The sequence below is a fragment of the Corvus hawaiiensis genome, chromosome 21 (assembly GCF_020740725.1).
Source record: "Corvus hawaiiensis isolate bCorHaw1 chromosome 21, bCorHaw1.pri.cur, whole genome shotgun sequence".
Lineage (NCBI taxonomy): Eukaryota > Metazoa > Chordata > Aves > Passeriformes > Corvidae > Corvus > Corvus hawaiiensis.
In genome coordinates this window covers 10828529-10849599 of record NC_063233.1, presented here as the reverse complement: position 1 = coordinate 10849599, position 21071 = coordinate 10828529, and the positions used below count along the sequence as shown (strand labels likewise).

At 60.9% G+C, this 21071-nt stretch overlaps 4 protein-coding genes across 5 annotated transcripts; all 4 read right to left on the bottom strand.

Moving 5' to 3' along the window:
* Window positions 1-3969: 3969 nt before the first annotated feature.
* Window positions 3970-7643, bottom strand: LCNL1 (lipocalin like 1). Of its 2 annotated transcripts, XM_048325913.1 has the most exons (7): window positions 7508-7643; window positions 6852-6991; window positions 6298-6368; window positions 5622-5732; window positions 4986-5087; window positions 4723-4748; window positions 3970-4115 (listed from the first exon to the last, which is right to left on the bottom strand). In XM_048325913.1, exons 1-6 carry the CDS (start codon window positions 7601-7603, stop codon window positions 4723-4725), a joined length of 546 nt encoding a protein of 181 aa, XP_048181870.1. In that variant the 5' UTR covers window positions 7604-7643; the 3' UTR covers window positions 3970-4115. The 2 variants fall into 2 exon arrangements, with proteins under 2 accessions (XP_048181870.1, XP_048181868.1); XM_048325911.1 differs by lacking the exon at window positions 4723-4748.
* A 1153-nt stretch (window positions 7644-8796) lies between these two features.
* LOC125336831 (lipocalin-15-like) lies at window positions 8797-11179 on the bottom strand. The gene is made up of 6 exons (XM_048325898.1): window positions 10464-11179; window positions 10190-10254; window positions 9782-9895; window positions 9207-9308; window positions 9073-9097; window positions 8797-8940 (listed from the first exon to the last, which is right to left on the bottom strand). The coding sequence occupies exons 1-6, from the start codon at window positions 10907-10909 to the stop codon at window positions 8937-8939; spliced, it is 756 nt and encodes a 251-aa protein (XP_048181855.1). The 5' UTR covers window positions 10910-11179; the 3' UTR covers window positions 8797-8936.
* A 1023-nt stretch (window positions 11180-12202) lies between these two features.
* On the bottom strand, window positions 12203-14800 carry LOC125336832 (lipocalin-like). The gene is made up of 7 exons (XM_048325899.1): window positions 14634-14800; window positions 13559-13698; window positions 13401-13477; window positions 13170-13283; window positions 12863-12964; window positions 12626-12651; window positions 12203-12367 (listed from the first exon to the last, which is right to left on the bottom strand). Exons 1-6 carry the CDS (start codon window positions 14730-14732, stop codon window positions 12626-12628), a joined length of 558 nt encoding a protein of 185 aa, XP_048181856.1. The 5' UTR covers window positions 14733-14800; the 3' UTR covers window positions 12203-12367.
* Window positions 14801-17246: 2446 nt separating this feature from the next.
* On the bottom strand, window positions 17247-20824 carry C8G (complement C8 gamma chain). Its single transcript, XM_048325990.1, has 7 exons — window positions 20629-20824; window positions 19818-19957; window positions 19057-19127; window positions 18648-18755; window positions 18254-18355; window positions 18042-18080; window positions 17247-17526 (listed from the first exon to the last, which is right to left on the bottom strand). Exons 1-7 carry the CDS (start codon window positions 20767-20769, stop codon window positions 17513-17515), a joined length of 615 nt encoding a protein of 204 aa, XP_048181947.1. The 5' UTR covers window positions 20770-20824; the 3' UTR covers window positions 17247-17512.
* Window positions 20825-21071: the final 247 nt, after the last annotated feature.

The following is a 21071-nucleotide window of genomic DNA, read 5'->3' as shown; positions in this document are numbered from 1 at the left end:
ATTTGGTGTAAATGGGAAGATCAATAGGGGCAGATTGGTGGCTGTTGCTGAGAACAAGCACAAATCAGGAGAAGTGAGGCGAGCTGGTTCCTGCAGCTGGGCAGGTTTGGGAAGTTGAGCATGGAAATAGAAAAGAGAAAGAAAAGGCACAAAAAAATCCCTATTAAGCACAAGGGAGAGGCTGGTGAAACAGAGCTTCTCCCCTAGCAAACAAGCAACACACAGACACCAAGGAGGGACTCTGGAAAGAGTGGAATGTCTCCAAGGAAAGAAAAGAGCCTTTGCTGGAAGATGAAGGAGTGCAGGGAGACTGTGAGAACTGCTTGCAGAGTTACATGGGATAACTATTCGCCCTTCAGCCAGGTAGTTGGGGACAGACAGTCCTCCTGTGTCCTCAGTACAGTGCCCTGGAGGTCAGACATCTCCTGCTCCCAATGTTCCAGGAGGACAATTTATGGCCAGTGACAACATGAGGGCACTGGGACAGCAGCACCAGGGAGGGAAGAGAGTCTTCAGAGATTTGCTGAGGGAGAGAAATGTGGCTGCACCTGGATTCAGGAAGAACAAACGTTGTGTCTCCAGCAGTGAGGGTGCAAAGTGTTTTTGTGGTGAGGGAGAAGAGGAATCCAACCCCGGATATTTGCAAGGCTTCAGGGAAAAGAAAGAAAGCTTGGTGGGCACAAGAGCTCTGCAACTACAGAGCAGTCTGCCTCCCTGCAGGATCCTTGACTGGAGAGCCCGTGGTCTGTCAGCACAGGGGAATCTTGAGCCACCAGTATGGCACAGGATGCCAAACTGGCCATGGGGACAGAGGGTTCCAGTCTGTGTGGGAAAATATTGATGCTGTGTTATGGTAGTGAGACCTTTCCGTGTGCTGCACAGGGAGCCCACTTGAGGAGGAAGCTGAGCTGGGCTGTCAGGATGCCTGAAGAAGGAGAGAGTCCATTGGAGAAGACACGGTACAACATGGTCAGCCTGGAGCAGCAAAACCCAGCTGGAAGATGGCTGCAGCACCAGGGAGCCCTTGGCTCAAGCATGCTGCTGTGGGCCACCCTGGAGGGGCAAGCCTGCAAGAGCTAGCAGCTGAAACCCAGTGCCAAAAATTACTTGGACCCAGGATTCAGGGTTTGGGACACCAGCGTGGTTTCGATATACTCCTGGGTGTATATTGAAAGGGGAAAGGCTCTTCTGGGCTCACAACCACCAGATCCCAGCCCACCAGATCCCATGGCCAGTGGCACTTGGGGAACTCTGGGCTCTCACACAGTGCCTTCCCAGGAGATTTGGGGCCCAAAGTTCTCACTTCATGGGGCAAATACAGGAGATATTTGGGTTCCTAAATCCATTTGTCATCACTGAAAACTTTTCCCTCTGTGTTCACAGAGCCTTTGAGTGGATTTAATGAACCAGAGATGGAAAACTACATGGCTGGCCCACTGGGAAGGTACCACACAGACAGACCCAGCACAAGACCTGTGGGGAGGGCACCCAGCCCCAGCTCCCTCCCTGTACCCTGCGACCTCTCCATAACCAAGGGCATACCAAAGAGCTGGTATCCCCAGGACAGCACCACAGTCTGGGCTACCAGAAAATCGGGTTGGGCTCTCTGGCACCAGATGCCTTACTCAGAGGGTGCAGAGGGATGAGGCACAGCAGACCGTGTGTCCCCCCCAGCAAAACTCCCATGAGCCAGGGCAGGAGAAAATGTCAGAGGTGCTGTGTGAGTGGGATGCAAGTGGCATCTTCATTTCATTTTCCGATAACTGTAGGGCTTTGCAATTACATCTGCTGATCTGATAGTCATTAGGGAATGATCAGCCAGTCATTGGCAGTGGCTGTTTGCCTTTCTGCTAATTAAATTGCATTTGATTTGCAATCAAATCTAATGAGTCAAGTGAGCTTGAGGTAGGCTCAAGTGAAGCACAGGCCAGCTCCACAGCCTCGCTGTGCATGGAGAGCCACATCCCAGGAACACCACCAGGAACCACCCTGAGGCACAGGGGAGTGAGGGACATGTCTACAGGTGAGCAGTGCCAGCTTTGTGGCAGGGGCAGGGCTCCTGCTGTGCTGCCAGCAGGTGACCTTCGAGGCTTTGAGACGTGCACCAGTGCATCGGATTGGCATGGCCAAGCTTTGGTAGTGGGGGGGATATTGGGGTGGCTTCTGTGAGAAGTCACTAGAAGCTTCCTCCATGTCCAGCAGAGCCAATCCCTGGTGGCTCCAAAGATGGACATGCCACTGGCCAAGGCTAGGCCAATTAGGAGTGGTGGTAATGCCTTTGAGATTACATATTTAAGAAAAAGGAAAAAAAAAAAAGGTTCTTGTCCAGTGGCAATTGTGGCCAGATAAGAGCGGGGTGAGAACATGTGAGAGGAAAGCTCTGCAGACACCAAGGTAGTGGAGAAGGGAGAGAAGGAGCTGCTCCAAGTGCCAGAGCTGAGATTCCCCTGAGCCTGTGGTGAAGACCATGGTGAAGCACCTGTACCCCTGCAGCCCAAGGAAGGCACAGGAGTGCAGAGATCCACCTGCAAGCCCTGGAGGAGCCTGTGCTGGAGCAGGGGAATGACTTCTGTCCCTGAGCAGCATCCCATTCCTGTCTCCCTGCACCACTGCGGGCAAGAAGGTAGAGCTGGTAAGGAGGGAGGGATGGGGGGGAAGGTGTTTTTAAGGTCTTATTTTACTTTGCATTTTCGTGCTCTGATTTTGTCAGCAATAAATTCAATTAATATCCCTAATTAGAGCCTGTTTTGCCTGTGAAGGTATTTGGTGAGTGATGTTTCCCAGTCCTTATCTCAGCTCATTGTTATATTTTCTCTCCCTTGTCCAACTGCAGAGGGGAGAGATAGACAGGCTTTGGTGGGTGCCTGGGGTCCAGCCAGGATCACCCCACTACAGCCAGACATCCTGTGCTGGCATGGAGTGCTCCTCTGGCAGGTGGTCCTCTGGCTGCCAGGCCAGGAGAGAGACAGCAAGTGCAGCCCTGACTGCGGGCTGTGGAAGAGGGGCAGGGAACAGAACAGGGCAGAGACCCCAGCACGGGGCTGCTGCTTCTCTCGTGCACCTCTCCTCATGCCAGGAGTGTCTGGCAGCTGCAGAGGTTTGGGACACCGGTGTGATTTCAGTACATTCCTGGGTGTGCATGGAGAGAGGAAAGGCTGTTCTGGGCTCACACCCACCAGATCCTGTGGTCTCATTCTGCACCATCCAAGGCAGATGGACAGGCCTGGTCCTGATGCCTGCATATCGTTTGAGTGACTCCTGCTGTGGTGATCACACCGCCAGCTGGTGGCTGGTGCTGCACCCGTCTCGTGCAAAGGCACATCCAGGAGCCTCTAACACACGACTGCTGCAGGCAGGCTGGTTGGGCACCCATGCACTCGGGTCTTTTTGGGATGGCCAAGAGGCCACATGTCATAAGCAGCAAGTGGGACCTGGCTCAGAGGCTGAAATTAAAGTGTCATCCTTGTGCCAGCCGGTGCTACTCTTACAACCTGAGATGATCCCATACACTCACATTTTATTTTTAAAAAGAGAAAAAATGAAAAGTCAAGAGGATTAACCATCACATATGGCACAGTGATTGTCTGGAAAGACCAGCTTAGCTTCCCTCTGAGCGCTTAAGCTGATATTAGCAAATACAAACCCTAAACAACATTGGGAAGCCTCAATGGAACCCAGTGCGATTGCATCAATTTAAGAATCTGATTAGAAAGAACATAAATATTCTTTAACTTGCTGAAGGCAACAATGTAAGACAAACAACGAAGACACCAGAATTTGGCTCCTTGCTCCTCTGCTCTGAGAAATGACATCAGGAGGGAAAATCTTGTGGCTCTGAAACTGCCCTCACTTGGGCAAGCTCAGCCAGGATCACTCCTGGCTGTTCACCATCCACAGCCCCCAGGACGACGACAGGAGGGAACACACCCCCCAGCACCCCCCGGTTCTCCCCAGACAGCTACACCAAGATCTGGGCAGGGATTCTGTTTATTTGGCAACAAGCAGGGACTGTGTCAGAGCTTGGAAGAGGGATGGTGGAGCAGCAGCCTGGGCGTGGGTCAGAGCATGGGTCTTGCATTGCTTGGCAGGAGCATCCACGAGCCAATCCACACTTCCTGGAAAACAGGCGGGAGAGGTGGGGGCTGAGTGAGGCAAGGAGACCAGTGGGAGTCTCCATTAGGATCAATGCATTCTTCTCCAGTTCACCCCAGATTTGTAGGGTGAGGCACCTATAGCAAGGGATTTCTAGTAACCCCTACAGCTGTTGTGTGCAACCACGTGGTGGGAAAGCACAGGCCAGGGAGGGCCAACAGCAAACACGTTTTGCATGGTGAGACACCAACCCCCTCTGGCCAGGCCTGCCAGTCCACAAGCCCAGGGGCCCTCTGGCAGGAGCCAGTGTCCTGGCCCTCGCTGCTCAGCTGTGCAGCGGTTTCTCTGGTGGTTTCAGCTCACGTGCCTGTGTTCAGTGCCAGGCACAGAGACCCTGGGGGTCTCTGAGTACTGCTCCTTGGGAGTCCCTGGGTACTGCTACCTGGGGGTCCCCACTGCAGAGCAGCATCCAAAGGAATGGTCCGACCTACGTGCAAGCTCCAGCACAAGTTCAAACAGCTTAAACGCAGAGGAGTCCAAAGAGTTCTTGGTGGCCCTTGCTGGGGCACCAAGAGGGACAATTTCCAGGAGAGGACATTGCAAACACCATGTCGCACTGCGGCAACTCACCTACAGCTCACCAAGTCTGCATTCCTCTGTGGAAGTAAAGAGAAAGCCTGAGTCTGGCACTGTGGTCTGAACAGTCCCATTTAACACCCAAAATAGACTACTCAGAAGAAACTTGTGGGTTTCTCCTTGCTCAGTGTGCCCAGCCAGAGCACCTCCGGCTGCCAGCACTCCCTCCTGCCAGCTCAGACCACAAAGTGGTGGCACTGATGGGCTGAGCTGGTCCCTGCCTGTGTGTCCCTGTACTGGCCCTGGGCAATGCTCACCTTGCCTGGGTAAGATCCAGATCATCTGGTCAGTGAAGCCATTCAGCTTGGCAAGTGTCTTGAACTGCGATTTGATTTTGGGTGTCACCCACTGGGTTCTGCCTAAAGACAAAGACATGAGTTAGCTCAAGGCTATGCCTGACCCTGCATCTCCTGGGAAGCTGGTGAGTGTGTCCAGCCGAGGGAGGGATGGATGGCAGTCCCTGGGAGAAGGCTGCAGGCACTGGCAGAGGTCCTGGAGAGCAGTGGTGGCCAGGCACATGAGACACCCTACCCAGGGAACAAGATGAGCCAGGGGTTCTGACACCAGCACAGTGACTCCTCTCTTGGTTCCTGTCCCCACTGATTCTGTTCCCCCTTTGCAGCAGGACCCCCTCTCTCCACCCCATTTCACCAAGCAACTTACCCAAGGGCGTGGACTTGCAGCACAGTGCAGGAGCCTGAGCCCCAGCCTCCCCTGCCACCCCAAATCACTGCCCCTTCCCTGCCACACAGGGGATACATGGTAGCCCCTGCCTCACTCCTGCCCCTCACCCAGGGCAGGAGTGGAGACCTCCTGTCCCCTGGCTCCTGGCCTTGCAGGACCCTCAGAAGCACCTGACCCCTCTGAGCAGTTCTCCACTGCTGGCTACGCACTGTAAAGTCTCAGCATGTGCAAGGTCTCCCCGTTCTTCTGTCTGGTGGCAAGGACAATCATGTAGGACCTGTTGTTGGTATCCACCAGCTTCACCGTCTTATTGCCTCTGTCTGCAAAAGGAGGTGCAGAAAAATCAATTACCTCCTCCTGGAAACCCCCACGCTGCAAAGGGGCTGTAAAGCCCACCAAGTTCATCTTTCCTCGGAGTCTCCCCATCCTGGTTTTCTCTCTTGCTAAGGCTCCTCTGAAAGCCTGGGGGAGCCCACAGACCACAGCAGAGCAGAGGGACGGGAAGGTGAGGGCAGAAAGGGCTGTGGATGGTCAGTGCAAGGTGTTGGACGGTGTCAGACTGATCTTTGGGCTGGGAATGGTGGAAAACCACTCCAGCGCCATCCTCTGGGAACATCCACCCACAGCCTCTTTGCAGAATGAACCTGCTTTTCCTCAGGGTTTAAGCTTGGTCTGAATGTGTTTATCCCAGAGGGAGGGACTGGGGGGTTCTGCCATGCTGCTGGGCCACCAGCGCAGGGGTGCAGATGGCACCTGGACACAGAGGGATGTCCCACCCAGGACACAGGAGGGGCAGGCCATGCCCCCAGGAACAGCCAGCTGCTTCAGACAGGGATGATGGAACATGCCTCCACCCTGCCCCAAGAGCCAGGCACCCCCACTCACCAGTGCTGTAGTATTCACCCGGGCTGCCTGTTGGCTTGTAGATCGACTCGAATTTCATACATCTCTCAGGGCTGCAAAACAGTGAAGGATGCTCCAGCTGAGGTGAAGTGACCCCCTTTCCCCTCTCCTGTTCCAGGGTCACTATCCCAGACGTGGGACTTGCTGTTCAGAGATGGGATGGTGTGGCCAGGGCAGGAGGGGACAGACACCACTCTTGGAATAATGGGTACCTGGGCTGGCAGGGGACAGTGCTGGTGCCTGGGGATTATCCATGCCCTCACTCATGCTCTGAGCTTCTGGGATGAGGCTGGTTCTGCTGGGAAAGTTGTAATCATAGGGTCCTGTCCCACCCTCTGTGGTGGCACTGGTCCTGGCTGGTGCTGCCCTGAGCCTGCCCTAGAGAGCGGGTGCCCACAGCTGTCCCAAGCCCCTGGTGGTCCTGTCTCAACCCCTGCCCAGGTCTTTGGTGAGTGGACTCAGGTGGAGAACCACTAGTGAAGGTCCAGGGAGGAGGTTGGTAGTGAAGCCCATGGAGAAAAGCTTGTGGGACTTACGTGGGAATTGCAAAGGAGACCTTCAGGTCACCATCCCCCAAGACCTCAATGTTGGCCATCGCCATCTTCAGCTGGTCCTTTTTTTCAAGGTAGGTCTTGGAGTCAGAGGCCATAGCAGTGATGTACCATGTCCCTGCAACCTGGCAGTGAGAGCAGGCTGTGAGTTCAGAGGAGCAGTCAAGAGTATCCCCTCCTCAGGGACCAAGCCAGGACATCCTCAGTCCATGGAACACCCACATCCCGTCCAGGCAACAAAATTCCCTCAGGGACGCCTATGCAGGAGCTGGGTGACTGTCCTCACCTGGGTGTGACAGCGAAGCAATGGTAGCTGTAGAGACCCCAGCAGTACCAAAACACCTCTACCCCGAGAGTCCTCCCCACGCTGCTGGTGACCAGAGATCACACTCGTCCCTTCCCGTCCCGTCCCTTCCCTTCCCGTCCTTTCCCTTCCCTTCCCTTCCCTTCCCGTCCTTTCCCTTCCCTTCCTTTCCCTTCCCTTCCCTTCCCTTCCCTTCCCTTCCCTTCCCTTCCCTTCCCTTCCCTTCCCTTCCCTTCCCTTCCCTTCCCTTCCCTTCCCTTCCCTTCCCTTCCCTTCCCTTCCCTTCCCTTCCCTTCCCTTCCCTTCCCTTCCCTTCCCTTCCCTTCCCTTCCCTCACCTTTCTCACGTCCAGCTCCGCAGCTCCCAGGTCCGTAGCCTGCACACGCAGCAAGCAGAGCAGGGCCAGCCCCAGGCTCAGTCCCAAGGTCCTCATCTCGCCTCAGCTCTTTCGGCCTCAGCAGTGGAATGGGGAGTGCTGCCGGGGCTGTGGGATTTATAGCTCCGTGCTGCCCGCCCCGCCCCGCGCTGGAGCCGTGCTCAGCCCCACGGGAGCTCCTGGGGTTGGCTTCGGGGTAGGAGTCAGCCCAGGGTGAACAAACGCCTGGGGCACAGGGGGGGCCGGTGCCTCCCAGCCCCAAAACGGAGTTACAGGAACTGTTGCGCCACTGCTGAAATTGGGGATTTTCCCGGTTCTCGGAGTTACTTGTGAAAGAACAGCCGAACCGTTGTTTTTCCAACGGGCTGCCAGGAGCAGCGCGCAGTTCTTCCCGGCAGAGGCCCCGGGGCAGCCCCGTTGCCCAGCCCACCAAGGCCCTCGGTGACCCGCTCTTCTGGCCAGGCTGAAGCCGGCCCCGGGATCCCGCTGGGATCGTGCTGCAATCTAGCCCCTCGCCGGCACAGCCTGACCCGCGGTGCCTGCGCCGGGCCGCTCAGGGCCTGCCGAGCACGGTGCGCTCTGAGCAGGGCGAGCACGGGAAGGGGTTCGTGTCCCTGTGCGAGTGAGTCCCTCCTTCCCGGAGCGGGATGTCCCCTGTGGCCTGGCTCTGCCAGGCTCCTGGGGTCACAACCCCACACCTGCCTGGGCACCGAGGGACTCCGGGACAGGGAGGCAGGGAGGGCTCAGAGGCTGCCGTCGCTCTGCAGGAGGTGGAGGGGGATGAAAACTGCCCTTGGGGCTCGTGGCAGCATGGCCTTACTTTGGTCAGATGGGGGACCAAGGGGCATGGGGGTCCATAGGCAGCCCTGGTGCCACCCCACTCCCAGCTGGGTGGCCCGGGAGAGCACTGAGCAGGGGATGGCGTTTCCTGGGGGTGTCCCCGCAGGCAGCACTGCGCAGCCTGACTGCTTAACCCTGTCTGCCCAGAGCTACGGACCACCCAGACCCTGTTCACCCTGGCTCCATTCTTCCCTGCCCTGGCAGCTGCTCCCCTGCACCTTCCCCATCCTCTGCTCCCCATCCTCCCCATGCTGGACACAGCAAACATCACATCAAGGGAGCCCCCTAACACCCGTGGGGGGCTGACAGGAAGAGTCAGCTCCAGGACTGCTGGGCTCAGGGTGCCTGGGGGCCCTGGCAGCACCCTTCTCCCTCCAAGAAAGCACCGAGCTCTGGGGCAGCTTCTGCATCTATTTATTTAGGAGGTTGAGGGTGATCCTGGTGTGGAGCAGGGGGGTCTGGCAGAGTCTGGACAGGGAGGATGGGAAGGAGCACCACGGACTTGGGAGCAGAGCCCATCGTCCACTAGGTCTGGAGTACACACGGCCCTTCAGCTGCAGAGGCAGGACAGGCAGACGATGTGATATGGAGCCCCGAGGCAGGTGGGGGATCCCCAGGGGCTGCAAATCCCTGCTCAGCCCAGGCCATGCTGGAAGGGAGTCACAGCTTCCCCTGGCCATGCTCACCTGATGTCCCTGGTGCATTGATCTGCTGGAAAGCAGAGAGGGGTGAGTGTGCCGTTGGCAGCACCCTGAGCCCCCACACAGAATCCCCATGCAGAGGGGCGGCAGCTGCCACCCTGTGCCCTCGGGCCACTCACCTGACTTGGGCAGGATGGCCAGCATGTCCTCAGTCAGGCCCATGGTGGGGATGAGCTCCATGAACTTCTGCAGGAGCTGGGGGCTCACATCCTGCTCCCTTGCTGCAGCCACACACCCAAAGTGGGGGCTGGTGAGTGCAAGGAATCCCGGCAGCCAGCCCCACACTGGGGGTCCAGCTACTGCGGGGCAGCATCTGGACCCCAGGGAAGGGCTAAGGTGAAGCCATGAACATGCAGGGTGGACACCAGGCAACCCACAGCTGCCCTGGGCTGGCAGCAAAGGGGCACAAGCCCTTTTGGATGAGTGACGCATTCACTTGGGGTGGTATGGGGTGGCTGGCAGGGTTGGGTTTCTGCAGCTGGGCTGGCACACTGCAGGGGGCTCTGGTTCAATCCGCAAACAGCTGGAGATATCTTTAGTGCAAGGTTTCATTCACCCCAAAATTAATTCCCTAGGTGATGGACATGGGGTGCTGCTGTTGGTGGCCCTGGATAGTGGTGGGGAGCCCAGCCCCTGTCCGCCGCCAGTGCCCCCATCCCTTCCCGTGAGCCAGGTCCCCGCTCCCAACACGCACTGAGGAGCTGCAGCGCCGTGCTGGGCTCTGTCTCACTGTGCTGGGCCTCGTGCAGGACAGCGTAGTGGCTGTAGTCTGTGTCCATCACATGCAGATCCCTCTTCTCTTGTGCTCCTAAAGGACCCCAGAGGTGACCAGCTGGGCAACGTGGTACAGTGTGAGCCCTCCTGGGCCCTGCTGGGGCCCACGGCTCAGTGCCTGAGCCTCAGATTTGCCTGAGGAGGGTATGAGGAGAGAACCCCTGCACGATGTGGAGGAGCCAGGTGCCCACCCGCCCACGACCTCTCACTGAGCCAGGGAGGCAGAGGGGCCAAGCCCACCACCCACTCCTCCTGAGGCATGGGGGCTGGGGATGTCCACCCTCTGTTTCAGGGTACCCATGGCTCCAAAGCCCCTGCCCACACAGACCCACGTAGTGCCCCGCCTGCCCGCTCTGCTGGAAGAGCAGCTCAAACTTGTGGCATTTGTCCAGCCTGGAAAAGGAACATGAAAAAGAAAAATGTTTCTGGATGCCACATGGGAGGGCAGTGGGGTGGTGGGCACAGGGGGGAGCCCAGCCTGCCCAGGGGGATGCACCGAGGCAGGACTGGGCAGCCTGGGACAGTGGGTCTGGGGGAGTTGCTGTGGTGGGGAGGGGAGTCCCCGGCCCACGGGGAACTCAGCGAGCAGGACAGACACTTACAAGGGCCAGACCAACTTCATGGCCAGGTCCCCTTCTGGCATGAAGCTGATGATGGCCATGGATGACTTCATCCCATCCTTCATCTTCAGGAAGATGGAGCAGTTGGAAGCGATGGCTGTGACATGCCACATCCCTGCAAACTGCCCCAGGACATCACCAGTGGAATTCGGAAAAGCTGTGGGGACCTGCAACCTACCACCAGCTAGCGGGACCTGGCAGCCCAGAAATGTGCCAACCTGCAGTGGACCTGCTGCTGTCTGTAGGGACCTGTCACCCTCTTCAGGGACCTTCCACCATCTGTGGGGATCTGCCATGAAGAACCTGACAGCCCAGTGTAGAAACCTGCCAGCCTGTGGTGGCAGACCTGCCACCCTCTGTGGGGAGCAGCCAGGCAAACATGAGGACCTGCCACCTTCCTGCATGCAGAACACCCTGTCCTGCCCCATGCCAGGTGTACGGGTGCAGCACCTGGCCCATGTTCCCTGGGGAAGTGCCACACGCCCTTGGGGACATCATGGCCCCGCGTGCTGGTGTCCCTGCAGTGGGCTGGCGCTGGACACAGCAGCCAGGACTAACCTGGTTTTGCACAGGCACTCCTGGAAGCTGCCCTGGTGTTGGCTCAGGGATGGAGCTGGCAGGTGCCTGGGGGTGCTGCACAGGCCCCCTGCCCCAGCCAGCCCCTCCAGCCCAGGCAGGATGTGCCAGGCAGCATCCTGTGCAGTTACCTTCCCGGTGTCCAAGTCCGGCTGCACGGGGACCCGGGCCCCTGCCCGCAGCAGGCAGAGCAGGGCCAGCGCCAGCCCGGGCAGTGCCACTGCCATCCTCTCCCCGGAGTGGATGTGGGCAGGACAGGCTGCACCCACCTTTATAGTCCCCACTGCTGGCAGCATTCCTGCCCACGCCAGCTTTATGCAACAGGTTACACAAGAACAGGGATAACCTGTGCCTGGCTTAGGTGACAGCGCTGGCCCTGTCCCCCCTAGCTGCCCAGTCCCAGATGAATGCAGCCTTGTGTGAGACCCAGCCCAGAGCATGCCAGGACCAAGTGCTGCCCCGTGCCTGCTCCGTGTCTGGGGGAGAGCGTGAGGTGCATGCCCGGGGCCCCCTCCTGGCTGTTGCCATTGGTTCTAGGGTCTTCCAGTGATGGGATGGATCCCACCTCAGGATCCTCAGTGCCAGAGAATGGTTGTGCTGGTGTTCTACCCCACAGCCCGCTGCCCTCAGAAGGGGTGGTGGCTTCTTAGGCTGGTGGCAGCAGGCTCAGACCCCACTGCTGGAGAGGGTCCAGGTTCATGGGATGGAGCCCAGGGGGTGGCCAGGATCGAGCCACACCCAGAGCTCACAGACATCCTTTTGCTTCATGTCCATCCTTCCCCAAACTTCTGGAGACCCCCTGATTGCCCATCGCCCCATTCCCATGCTGCCAGCCTGCTCTCCAGCAGGGAAACCAAGGCAGGGAGGCTGGGGGAGCCCAGGGTGCCCACGGGACAGAGGGGAAGCAGATGCCCCAGTGGGTCCTAGCCTCGGGGACCCCTTTTTCTGGGACAGGGCAGGTTCAGTGGCCAGGCAGCACCATGGGGCAGGGCTGTGAGTGGACATGGGGTCTCAGCCCAGCAGCTCCACAGCCAGGAGCTGGGGTCAGCCCTGACCCCCAACCCCAGTCCCATCCCTACTGGCCATGCTTCCCCCTCCCCATCACCTCGTTGGGGCTGCTCCACAACAATCCAGCAGGCAAGGTCTGGTTTTTTATGGGCTTTAATCGGGACAGGGATACAGGTGTGGGTTGTGAAGCCAGGGAGCGAAGGCTGCTGCGGTGCTGGGGGAGCACTGGGGGTTGGATGGGGCAGGGTGGTCACCAGCTTGGTGCTGTTGGGGCTCTGGCTGGCAGCAGCTGGTGGGTCCGCCTGGAAAAGATGGGGGGTGAGCATGGCTGAGCTGTGGGAGACCAGGTGACACACAGGGGGACATGGGCTTGGCCAGCCCCACACTGGGTGGGTGGGCACCCCACAGGGCTGGGTGGGGGATCCCCAGCAGGTGTGAGGAGAGGAGTGACCTGGGGAAAGGTTGTGGAAGGGCTGGGGGCTCTGTGAGATGCAGCAGCTTTAAACACCCCCATACCCTCCCGCAGGGCTGGTCTGAGCCCCAGAAAAGGCAGGACTCACCTAAGCAGCATCTGCCATGCATTTGTCTGTAGGAGGAAGAAACAGGGAGATCAGCTCCTCTGGGGGCTGTGGGACCTCAGCCCCCCTGAGGGATCCTGAATGGGGGCACCCCATGGCTTGCCCCACGCTGGCCCCACAGAGAGGCAGGGACAAGCCAGGAGGATCTCCTCCCTCTCAGTCCCCCTGGGGTATCCTGCCCCCTACTCCCCGACACCCTCCCCGTGCTCCCAGCCTCACCTGTCTGAGGCAGGATGAGGATCTCGTCGTCTGTCAGGCCCTGCTCCCTGGAGAACTGGGTGAACATCTCCAGGCGCTCGGGACTCAGCTCCTTTGTCCGGCCTGCAGCCAAGAGCAGGGTGAGAGGCAGCCCCCCTGTGCCCACCAGCACAGAGGCACAGGCAGCCCAGCAAGGGGGTCCCGACCCAGCCATCATCCCCCCATGGGTCACCCCAGCTTGGGAAGTGACCCTAAACCTGCCCTTCTCCCATGGGAAAGACAGACATCCCGGGGGGTGGACAGCATGGGGGTCCTGGGGCAGACGTACTGTAGAGCAGCACCATGGTGGAGGAACCGGTGCCCTTGGAGATCTGGGTGGCCACCAAGGCGTACTCGTCATAGTTGGTCTCCACCACATGGATGTTGTGCTTGCTGCCCCAGCCTGTGGGGGACATGGGGCACGGCTCAGCCCTGAGCTCCAAAGCAGCCCCAAGGCAGGAGCAGGGACATCAGGGCTGTGAGCATGTCTGGGGCTGCCCCATGGGAGCTGGGCACTCACGTAGGCTGGTGTAGCTGAACCGCCCTGGCTGCTCTGTCTTGATGTAAAGACTGTTCCTCGTCACGCACTGGTCACCCCTGGGGAGCACAGCAGAGGGGGATGCACCAGTGCCCACCCCCAGCACCCCCTCCCTGCTCACCCCTCCCCATGCCCCATACTTGGGGTAGGTGGAGGTAACTTCCAGGTTCCCGTCTGCGGTGGCGGAGATGATGGTGGTGCACATCTTCATCAGGTGCCTCTTCTCCTTGAACCAGTTAGAGTTGGAGGCCAGGCCGATGCTGTACCATCTCCCTGTGAACTGCATACAACCTCCACTCAGCCCCAGCTGGGCACAGACCCTGTCTCACCTCTCAGCCCCCACCAGCCCCAGCCCAGGCCATGTCGCTCTCCCCTGGCAGCCCATTCCCCACAGCAGGACAGTGTCCCAGGGTCCTCGTTTCCCAGGGAGCTGCTACAGCTCTTGACAACCACAAAACCAGGAACAAGGAAATCAATGCCTGTTTCGTGACATGCCCTTCACTGCCCTTGCCTGTTTCCTTCCTCTTCACCCCAAGCCCAGGGAGCGTGACAGGACTGTCTGACTCTGAGATGCCATTTCCATCCATCTGGGGGTCTGAGGAGGGGTCAGGACACTGGGTCCAGCATGGCTCATTCCAGTGCACTGTATGGAGCCAGCAGTGTGATGCCCCTCAGGGGAACTGCTGGCCTTGGAGAGCAGCTGTGCCGGGACCACCCTTGCAGCACATCCCAGACCCCTGTCCTCCCTCCATCCCCATCACACCTTCCTGGGGTGGCTGTGTCCCCCAGGACCTTTCCAGGGGCAGAGGGGTGTAGGGGACACCCCCGCACAGCAGCCCTTGGTTTTTTTGTGGCCCTGGGCTGGACTCTTTGTTGGGGTGGGGTTCTCATGGCCTATCTCTGTGCTGTCAGACTGCGATTGTTTTTTGCACTCTCCCCTGTAAGATCCCTGTGCATCCACACCCACTCCACAGCACAGCAGCAGCTTGGACCCATGCCTAACCCAGGGTCCTGCCCACCCGCTGGAGGCTGCGTGCTGGATCCCCTCCAGAGCCACCAAATCCAGGTGCTGGGAGGTCCCCAGGATGGGGGGGTGCATGTGCACCAGTGCGAGCCTGTCCCCCCATCTACCACCCCCTCCCCACATCTTCAGGGCAAGAATCCCCCAAAACACCCCAAACCTCCACAGAGGTGATGCCGGTTGGCCTGGGTCACCTTGTCCTGCTGGAAGTCAGCTTGGACAGGAATGCTGTCCTGGGCGTGCAGTGTCCCGAGCAGGGCCAGCCCCAGGATGCCGAGTAGTGTGGCCTGCATGGCTGAGCCGAGCCGAGCTGAGGCGAGCTGAGAGCTGGAGGCAGAGCGCAGCAGTGCCGGAGAGTTTGTTGAGCCCCTATTTATGGACAGGCGTTGCGGGGGCCCCCGGGGAGCCAGCCCTGCCTCCCCCCGTGCCGTTATGCAAGCTGGAGCAGGGCAGTGCGCTTGAAGCCAAAGGGCAAGCAGGGGATCCTACGCTTCCCTCCTGTTGATACGCCGTATTTTGCTCCAGGGTGCCAAACTGCTCTGCACTGAAAACAGCCAGCGGCCGCCCTGCCCCCAGCGCTGCCGGGCCGGGGAGCAGGGCCCAGAGCTGCCCCAGCCACGCACGGTGGCCTCACTCGGACCCAGAGTGCGGCTCCAGTGAGATGGAGGGCAGGTCCAGTGCCTGCCAGGTCCCAACCCAACACATGGGACTTGGCACCTGCGTGTGCTCCTGCGGGACCCCCTGCTTTGCCTTGACTCAAGTCCCTGCATCACCCAAGGAAGCCTCTCTGCTGGCCCCAGCACCCTCGGGGTGTGTCCCAGTGCGGGGCAGCTCCGGGGCGTCCCGCTGGTGAGCCGGGGAGCCCCATGTTCAGCTCCCTGGGGACCAGCACGCAGCCAGATGGATCCCAGAACTTCACACCCCACCCGCCCCAGCACCCTGCACCCTTTGCCAGGAGGGGCTGGAGACGCCCTCCCCCTTGGTTTGGGGTCACCAGTAGACAATCCGGGGACCCCCCTGCAGGGGCTGGGTGCCAGCTGCAACGCCCATGGGTCTGGCAGGGTTTGGGCAGGGCTGGCCATGCCGGGCAGAGCCCCGGCCCCGCGGCGCAGCCCTGCCCGGGTGCTTTACGTAAGGAGCCTGTTTTCACAACAGCTGGTTTTCCCCTGGCAGCCCCCCCTGCACATTCCCTTCCCCGCGCCCCGCTGCGAGGCCGCCCTGCCCCGCGCACCCCGCGCCTGCCCGGCCCCGAGGATTTATGAAAACAAAACAAAAGCTGAGCCAGGCAGGACTGGACATCACGAGAACCTGGCTGGGGCCCCACACGCTGTGCTGGGGCTCAGTCTCCCCCGGAGCTCACCCTCAGGGTGCCAGGGGAACTCTCGCCATCGGGCACAGAGGCAGTGACACCCGGGGGTGTCACTGTCACCTGGCACTGCGGCAGGAACACAAAGTCCCCCCTGCTGCCAGGTACTCCCAGCTCCCTGCCCAGGTGCCAGGAGGGGGTGCCCGATGGATACCTGGGTGGTGCCAGGCTCTCCTGGAGGTGGCAAAGCTGGGAGCCAGCCCAAGGACCTGGAGGTGGCAAAGCTGGTGCAAGCTCAGGAGTACGGGAGTGCTTGAGCAAGGCTGGGGGCAGGATGGCGTATCTGGGCTGTGGGTCCCCGTGGCAGCTGGACACAGACCCTTGGGCATAACCCGGGTGTTTGCACCCAGAGATGGTTTAGCCCCAACGACAGATGGGCTGAGCCGGGATGAGGGGTGTGGGGAATCCTTGGGGGCCAGCCCAGCTCCCGGGGGATCTCCCCTTGCCCCCCTATCCCCCTGCCCAGTGCAGCCACTTCGGGGTGCAGGTGAAGTGAGCTGGATCCACTACAGCCCAGCTCTGGCAGGCTCGGGGGGGGCCAGGCTGGACTGCACGTGGGCGGTGGGAACAGGGGCTGGCTCCGGGCACAGCACGTGGCTTCCCTTACATAATTCCCTGATAAACAACATGTGTGACCAGTTCCCGCTAGGATTGCAAAATGCTGGGGGCAGAGGGCTGCGGGGGGACCGGGCCCCCACCTGCCTGCTGCGGGGCTGTTCCCTGTCCCCTCCTGAAGCCAGTGGCAGTGGGCCACTCGCCTGGAATGCGTGGCAGGACAGCCTTGGCCAGGCTCCACATACAGGGAGGAGGGGTCCGATGAGGGGCTGCAGCATTAACCCTGGGGCTCTCCCCTAGTTCAAGACCCCGCAGGCCCTGCAGCCCTCCCAGGGCCTGCCTGTCTCTCTGAGAGGTGCTGGCTGTGCGGGCAGGGGTCCAGCGCAGGCAGCAGCCCCTCGGGGAACCAGCTCTGCAGGGCTGGGGCAGCGGAATGGGGTGTGTCCCGGCCCTGCAGGCCCTGGGGATGGGCAGCAGGACTGTGGGACTAAGATTTCCTCCCCTGGGGTCCCTCAGGGATCTCCCAGCTTGTTGGGGGAAAAGGCAGATGCTGTGCTCTCCCCAGTGCCCCTAAGTCCATGCCCCCTGTGGCCTCAGGCACGGTGCTGTTCCCCTCAGGGTCCGGCCCTCCCTTGCCCCCTGCCAGCTGGACCACAAGCACCACATCACGGAAACCACCACAATTTCTGCCCCGCTGTCCCATGGCTGGGGAGGGCTCAGGGAGAAGATGGCGGGGGTCTGCATGGAAGGGGGCTGCACAGCCCCCCAACACACCCTCGGCACACCCCAGCCAGGAGCACATGTCCAAGGCACTGGCAGCCCATGGTGGAGGCAGTGCTGGCCTGGCTGGGGCACACCAGGAGGTCAGTACAGCCTGTACACAGGCTCTTCTCTGAGGCATTTATTGGGGTGCTGCTGGCTGCTGCAGGAGAGTGGGGCACAGAGCAGAGGGGGGACACAAGCTGGGGGGCACAGGACAAGGACAGACGCAGCTGCCAGCACAGCTGGAGGGGCTGAGGAGCCCCAGGGCTGACTCCAAGCTGTAGAGCAGCAGTGGGAGCTGATGAAAGTGTGGCTCAGACCTGTGTGGCCATGGGCAGCTGGCTGAGGTGAGGGCTGAGGTCTGGGACCCCGTGGCAACTCCGTCTGCACCTACAGCTTCGTTTCTGGAAGGAAGAGAAGTGCTGAGGGGCTGGGGGGGTGTTCAAGCCCAGCGCCAGGGCTGGAGACCTACCTCTGCCTCCCCAAGCACCAATGACAAGTGATGGAGCTGTCCCCAGGGACCCCAGCCCTCGCCCCAGGGTGTCCCTGTGCCAGGACATCTCATCCCAGACCAGCCCTCACCCCAGGAGACACCAATATAGATCCATCAAGCCCAGTCTGACCCGTGGGAGGGGTGAATGGGGCTTGCTTTGCCAGGATGTACCTGATGCCCATCCTGAGTGAGTTTGCCACACAAGGGCACAAACTCTGTTCTGGGGAATGGTCTGGCATGGCCTCTCCCGTGCAAGACCAGCCCTCCCACACTCCTGGGGCAGGACCACACAGCCATGGTACAGTGTGGATCTGGCCCAGTGTGTCCAGCCCACAGCCAGGACAGGGACACCCCACTGGTGCCCAGTGTGGGACCAAGCCTGGCACATGGGGGCACCCAGCGCATCACTCGGCATCCCCAACTCACCATCAAGGATGTGAAACTCATCTGCAGAGTCACAAAACCCTGCAAGAGACAGAGGCCAGGGGGTCACCTTATCTGGGACCTGGCACCCTCCAGCCCCTGCTCCCCCAGGACATTGCGGGGCACAGCCCCATCCTTGCATCTTTGTCCCTGGGGTGGCTGGAGCATGGGGACAGACCCCACACGGGTCTCCCTGAGGACCATGTGCCACCCACCGTAGGTGGGGAAGTAGTAGGTCACATCCTCACTCAGACCCACAGCCCTGACGTGCTGCTCAAACTTGTCCACGACGGCATCACTGACCAGGCTGGTCCGTCCTGCACACGAGGAGACACCATCAATGGCCTCAGGCCCTACCTGGCCCTGTCCCGAAGCCCCCCACGTCCCTGCACAAGGCTCAGGGCCCAGGGAGCTTTCAGCCCAGAGAAGTGGGTTCCCAGTTCCCCCCTTACCAGCTCCCCCACAGCATCTGGGGACAATTCTGCAGCTGGGGAGTGACCCCCATTGCCACGTTGGGTCCTCCAGGGCTTCAGCTGGCATCCCCTGAGTCCAGCACAGGTTTCCCACCCCTGTCCCTCACCTGCCATGAGGCCCTGAGCCCTGACGCACCATAGAGCTTAACAGAGATGCTGTGGCCCTTCTGGTAATAGAGGATGGTGAAGCTGCTGGGGTCGGCCTCACCCACCACCACATCCACCTTACTGCTTTTCCTACGGCCTGCGAAGGACAAGAGGATAGCCCAGTTAGTCCCGGTTAATCCTGGTTAGCCCCAGCATCACCCAGGGGCTTCATTTCCCCACAAGCCGGGTGTACAAGGGGTGAAAATTAGGGCCAGAGTGGGGCAGCCCAACAGGCACCAGCCCATGGTGTCAGCCGTGATGGCATCTGGAGCTTAGAGACCCAAGACATAAAATACTGGGAGGGCACTGGGAAGAGGAACATTGGTACCAAAACCGGGCCGAGAGCAGGACTGGGGGGCTCCAGCAGCCTCCTGCCACCCCAGACCAGTCTCCCTCACCCTTCAGCAGGAAGCGTCCGGGGGCCTGCGCGGGAAGGTAGTGCTGCCTGATCTCCCAGCACATCCTGTCCCTGCATGGGGAGAGAAGGAGATGTCAGCACAGGCTGTGGAGGGTCTTCCCGGGTCCCTGCCTGCTCTGATTGCCAGGGTACACACGCTGCGTTTCCTTGGGACTTTGTTTTCCCCCCAGGGAAAGATGTCCCAGAACACTGGGGAGATAGGCACTGTGAGAGATGCTGAGCCCAAAATCTGCTGAGCCCAAGGAGTTCCTGCCACCTCCCTGCAGTGCTGAGCCTGGTCAGAACCTCAGGGCTCACCAGGCTGGGGAAAGTGCTCACAGATGTGCTGAAGGTCCCCATCCTCAGACATGCTGCCTCTGGGATAGTCCCAAGAGCCAGTCCTGGGCTGGGCAGCCACGGAGCCACCACGTGCCTCAGTTTGGCCAGCCTGGCTGTCCCCACACTGACCAGCCTGGGCACTCTGAGCCCAGCCTGGGCTAGTGGCTGTGTGGGTGGCAGGGCGCCCATCATGGCCAGGGGTTCTACTATGGAACTCCCCGGAGGGTATCCCACCCACACTTGGCTCTGGGGAAGCTCTGTCCTTGGAGCCTGTGGCCAGGGCACTGGAACTGCTCTGACCTGCTTTCAGAGTTCCCATCCCACCCAGCATTCCCTGTCCCCATCCCAGAGCACCAGTCCTGTTCTGACCTGCCTGCAGCATCCCTGTTCCTGCCCGCAGCCCCTGTGCCCAGCATCACTCACAGCTTCCTGAAGGTGCTGATGGCCAGGCTCTGCCCATCCAGGACGGTCACCGTCACCATCGTGGCCTCCAGCTGGTGGCTGTGCTCTGCCAGGTAGCTGCAGTGGGAGGCCATGCCGACCAGGAACCACTTCCCTGAGAGCTGCATGGCACAGGGGTGGCACCATCTACGGGGCCACCAGCCTGGGGTGTCACCACTCAACCACCCTGAGCACCCTCCTTCCCCTCACTTGACACCTCTGCCCACAGCCTGTCCCTTGGGGTGCCCACAGGGCACAACTGCCCTCCAGGTGCTGGCAGGTGGGCTGGCCGGGCAGAAGGAGCCTGACACGGGGACAGGCTGGGGGTGTGTACGAGGTGTCTAAGGCACCTGCCCATTGCTCACACTGCCCACAGCACTGTGGGCACTCCAGTGCCACACTGGTTGTATGCTGGGCATCACTTGATGCCGCAGCCCCAGCTCAGCCCCACCAGCAGAGCCCCGAGCTCAACCCAAGAGTGAGGGTGGCTGCACGGGCCCTGCAGCAGCCCCACATGGGTGAGGACGGGGGTCCCTGTGAGGCTCCGGCCCCTGCACCTGCCCTGTGGGCAACTCCGCAGGCAGTGCCGGGGCTGAGCTGGGCTCTGGCAGCCCCGGCGGTGTGCGAGGGGCACCGAGGGGCTTGGGCTGTGGATGGGCTGGGAGGCTGAGTCTGGGGAGGACGAGAGGGTCAGCCCTGGAGGGGACACGGGACAGGAGCCACCGCGGCTCCCTGCAGCCCACCCAAGTGCGGGGTCAGCGGATGCCCACAGACCCCCTCCCCACCCCCTCACCTGCTGGAGGCTGAGCCCCTCCTGAGCCACCACCTTCTCCAGCGGACTCTGGGGACGGGGCGGCCGCCGTCTCTGTGCCGCCCTCTGCCCCCGCGCCGTGAGGAGCAGCCCGAGGAGCAGGAGGGTGCGCAGGGCCGCCATGTGCCGCTCTGCGAGGCCGCCGCTGCCGGGACGCGGCGGGGCCAGGCGGGCACGGCCGGGAGCCAGGGGCCGGCCGGGGTCAGCGCCGGGGTCAGCGCCGGGGTCAGCGCGGGGCCGGGCCGGGCTGGGGCTCAGTGAACGGGCCCGGATAGGGCCGGGGGTTGAAGAGGGGCCGAGGCGGGAGGGTCCGGGCACAGACCCGGGCGGGGGTCCCGGGGGTCCCGGGGGTTCCGCGTGGGCGGGGCCTGTTCGGGACTGGGCGTGGTCTAACGGAGGCGTGGCCGTGGAGGCTGGGCGTGCCT

Bases quoted from the DNA above. Each gene is read 5' to 3' on its own strand.
- C8G (XM_048325990.1), bottom strand. From the start codon at position 20,769: ATGGCGGCCCTGCGCACCCTCCTGCTCCTCGGGCTGCTCCTCACGGCG. The intron at 18,756-19,056 runs GTGAGGGAGACT...TGTCCTTCGCAG, and splicing joins CGGACGCTTCCTGCTGAAGG to GCCGTAGGAAAAGCAGTAAG. The intron at 18,356-18,647 runs GTGCGTCAGGGC...CCTCGTGTGCAG, and splicing joins CATCTCTGTTAAGCTCTATG to GACGGACCAGCCTGGTCAGT.
- LCNL1 (XM_048325911.1), bottom strand. From the start codon at position 7,603: ATGAGGACCTTGGGACTGAGCCTGGGGCTGGCCCTGCTCTGCTTGCTG. The intron at 6,992-7,507 runs GTGAGGGAAGGG...TCTCACTGCCAG, and splicing joins CGGAGCTGGACGTGAGAAAG to GTTGCAGGGACATGGTACAT. The intron at 4,116-4,985 runs GTGAGCATTGCC...CCTGTTTTCCAG, and splicing joins CTGGATCTTACCCAGGCAAG to GAAGTGTGGATTGGCTCGTG.
- LOC125336831 (XM_048325898.1), bottom strand. From the start codon at position 10,909: ATGGGGCAGGACAGGGTGTTCTGCATGCAGGAAGGTGGCAGGTCCTCA. The intron at 9,896-10,189 runs GTCTGTGTGGGC...GGGGTCCTTTAG, and splicing joins GCAGGCGGGGCACTACGTGG to GAGCACAAGAGAAGAGGGAT. The intron at 9,098-9,206 runs GTGAGTGGCCCG...TCTGCTTTCCAG, and splicing joins GGCCATCCTGCCCAAGTCAG to CAGATCAATGCACCAGGGAC.
- LOC125336832 (XM_048325899.1), bottom strand. From the start codon at position 14,732: ATGCAGGCCACACTACTCGGCATCCTGGGGCTGGCCCTGCTCGGGACA. The intron at 13,699-14,633 runs GTGACCCAGGCC...GGTTGTATGCAG, and splicing joins CTGACTTCCAGCAGGACAAG to TTCACAGGGAGATGGTACAG. The intron at 12,652-12,862 runs GTGAGGCTGGGA...TTCCTCCTACAG, and splicing joins CCTCATCCTGCCTCAGACAG to ACAAATGCATGGCAGATGCT.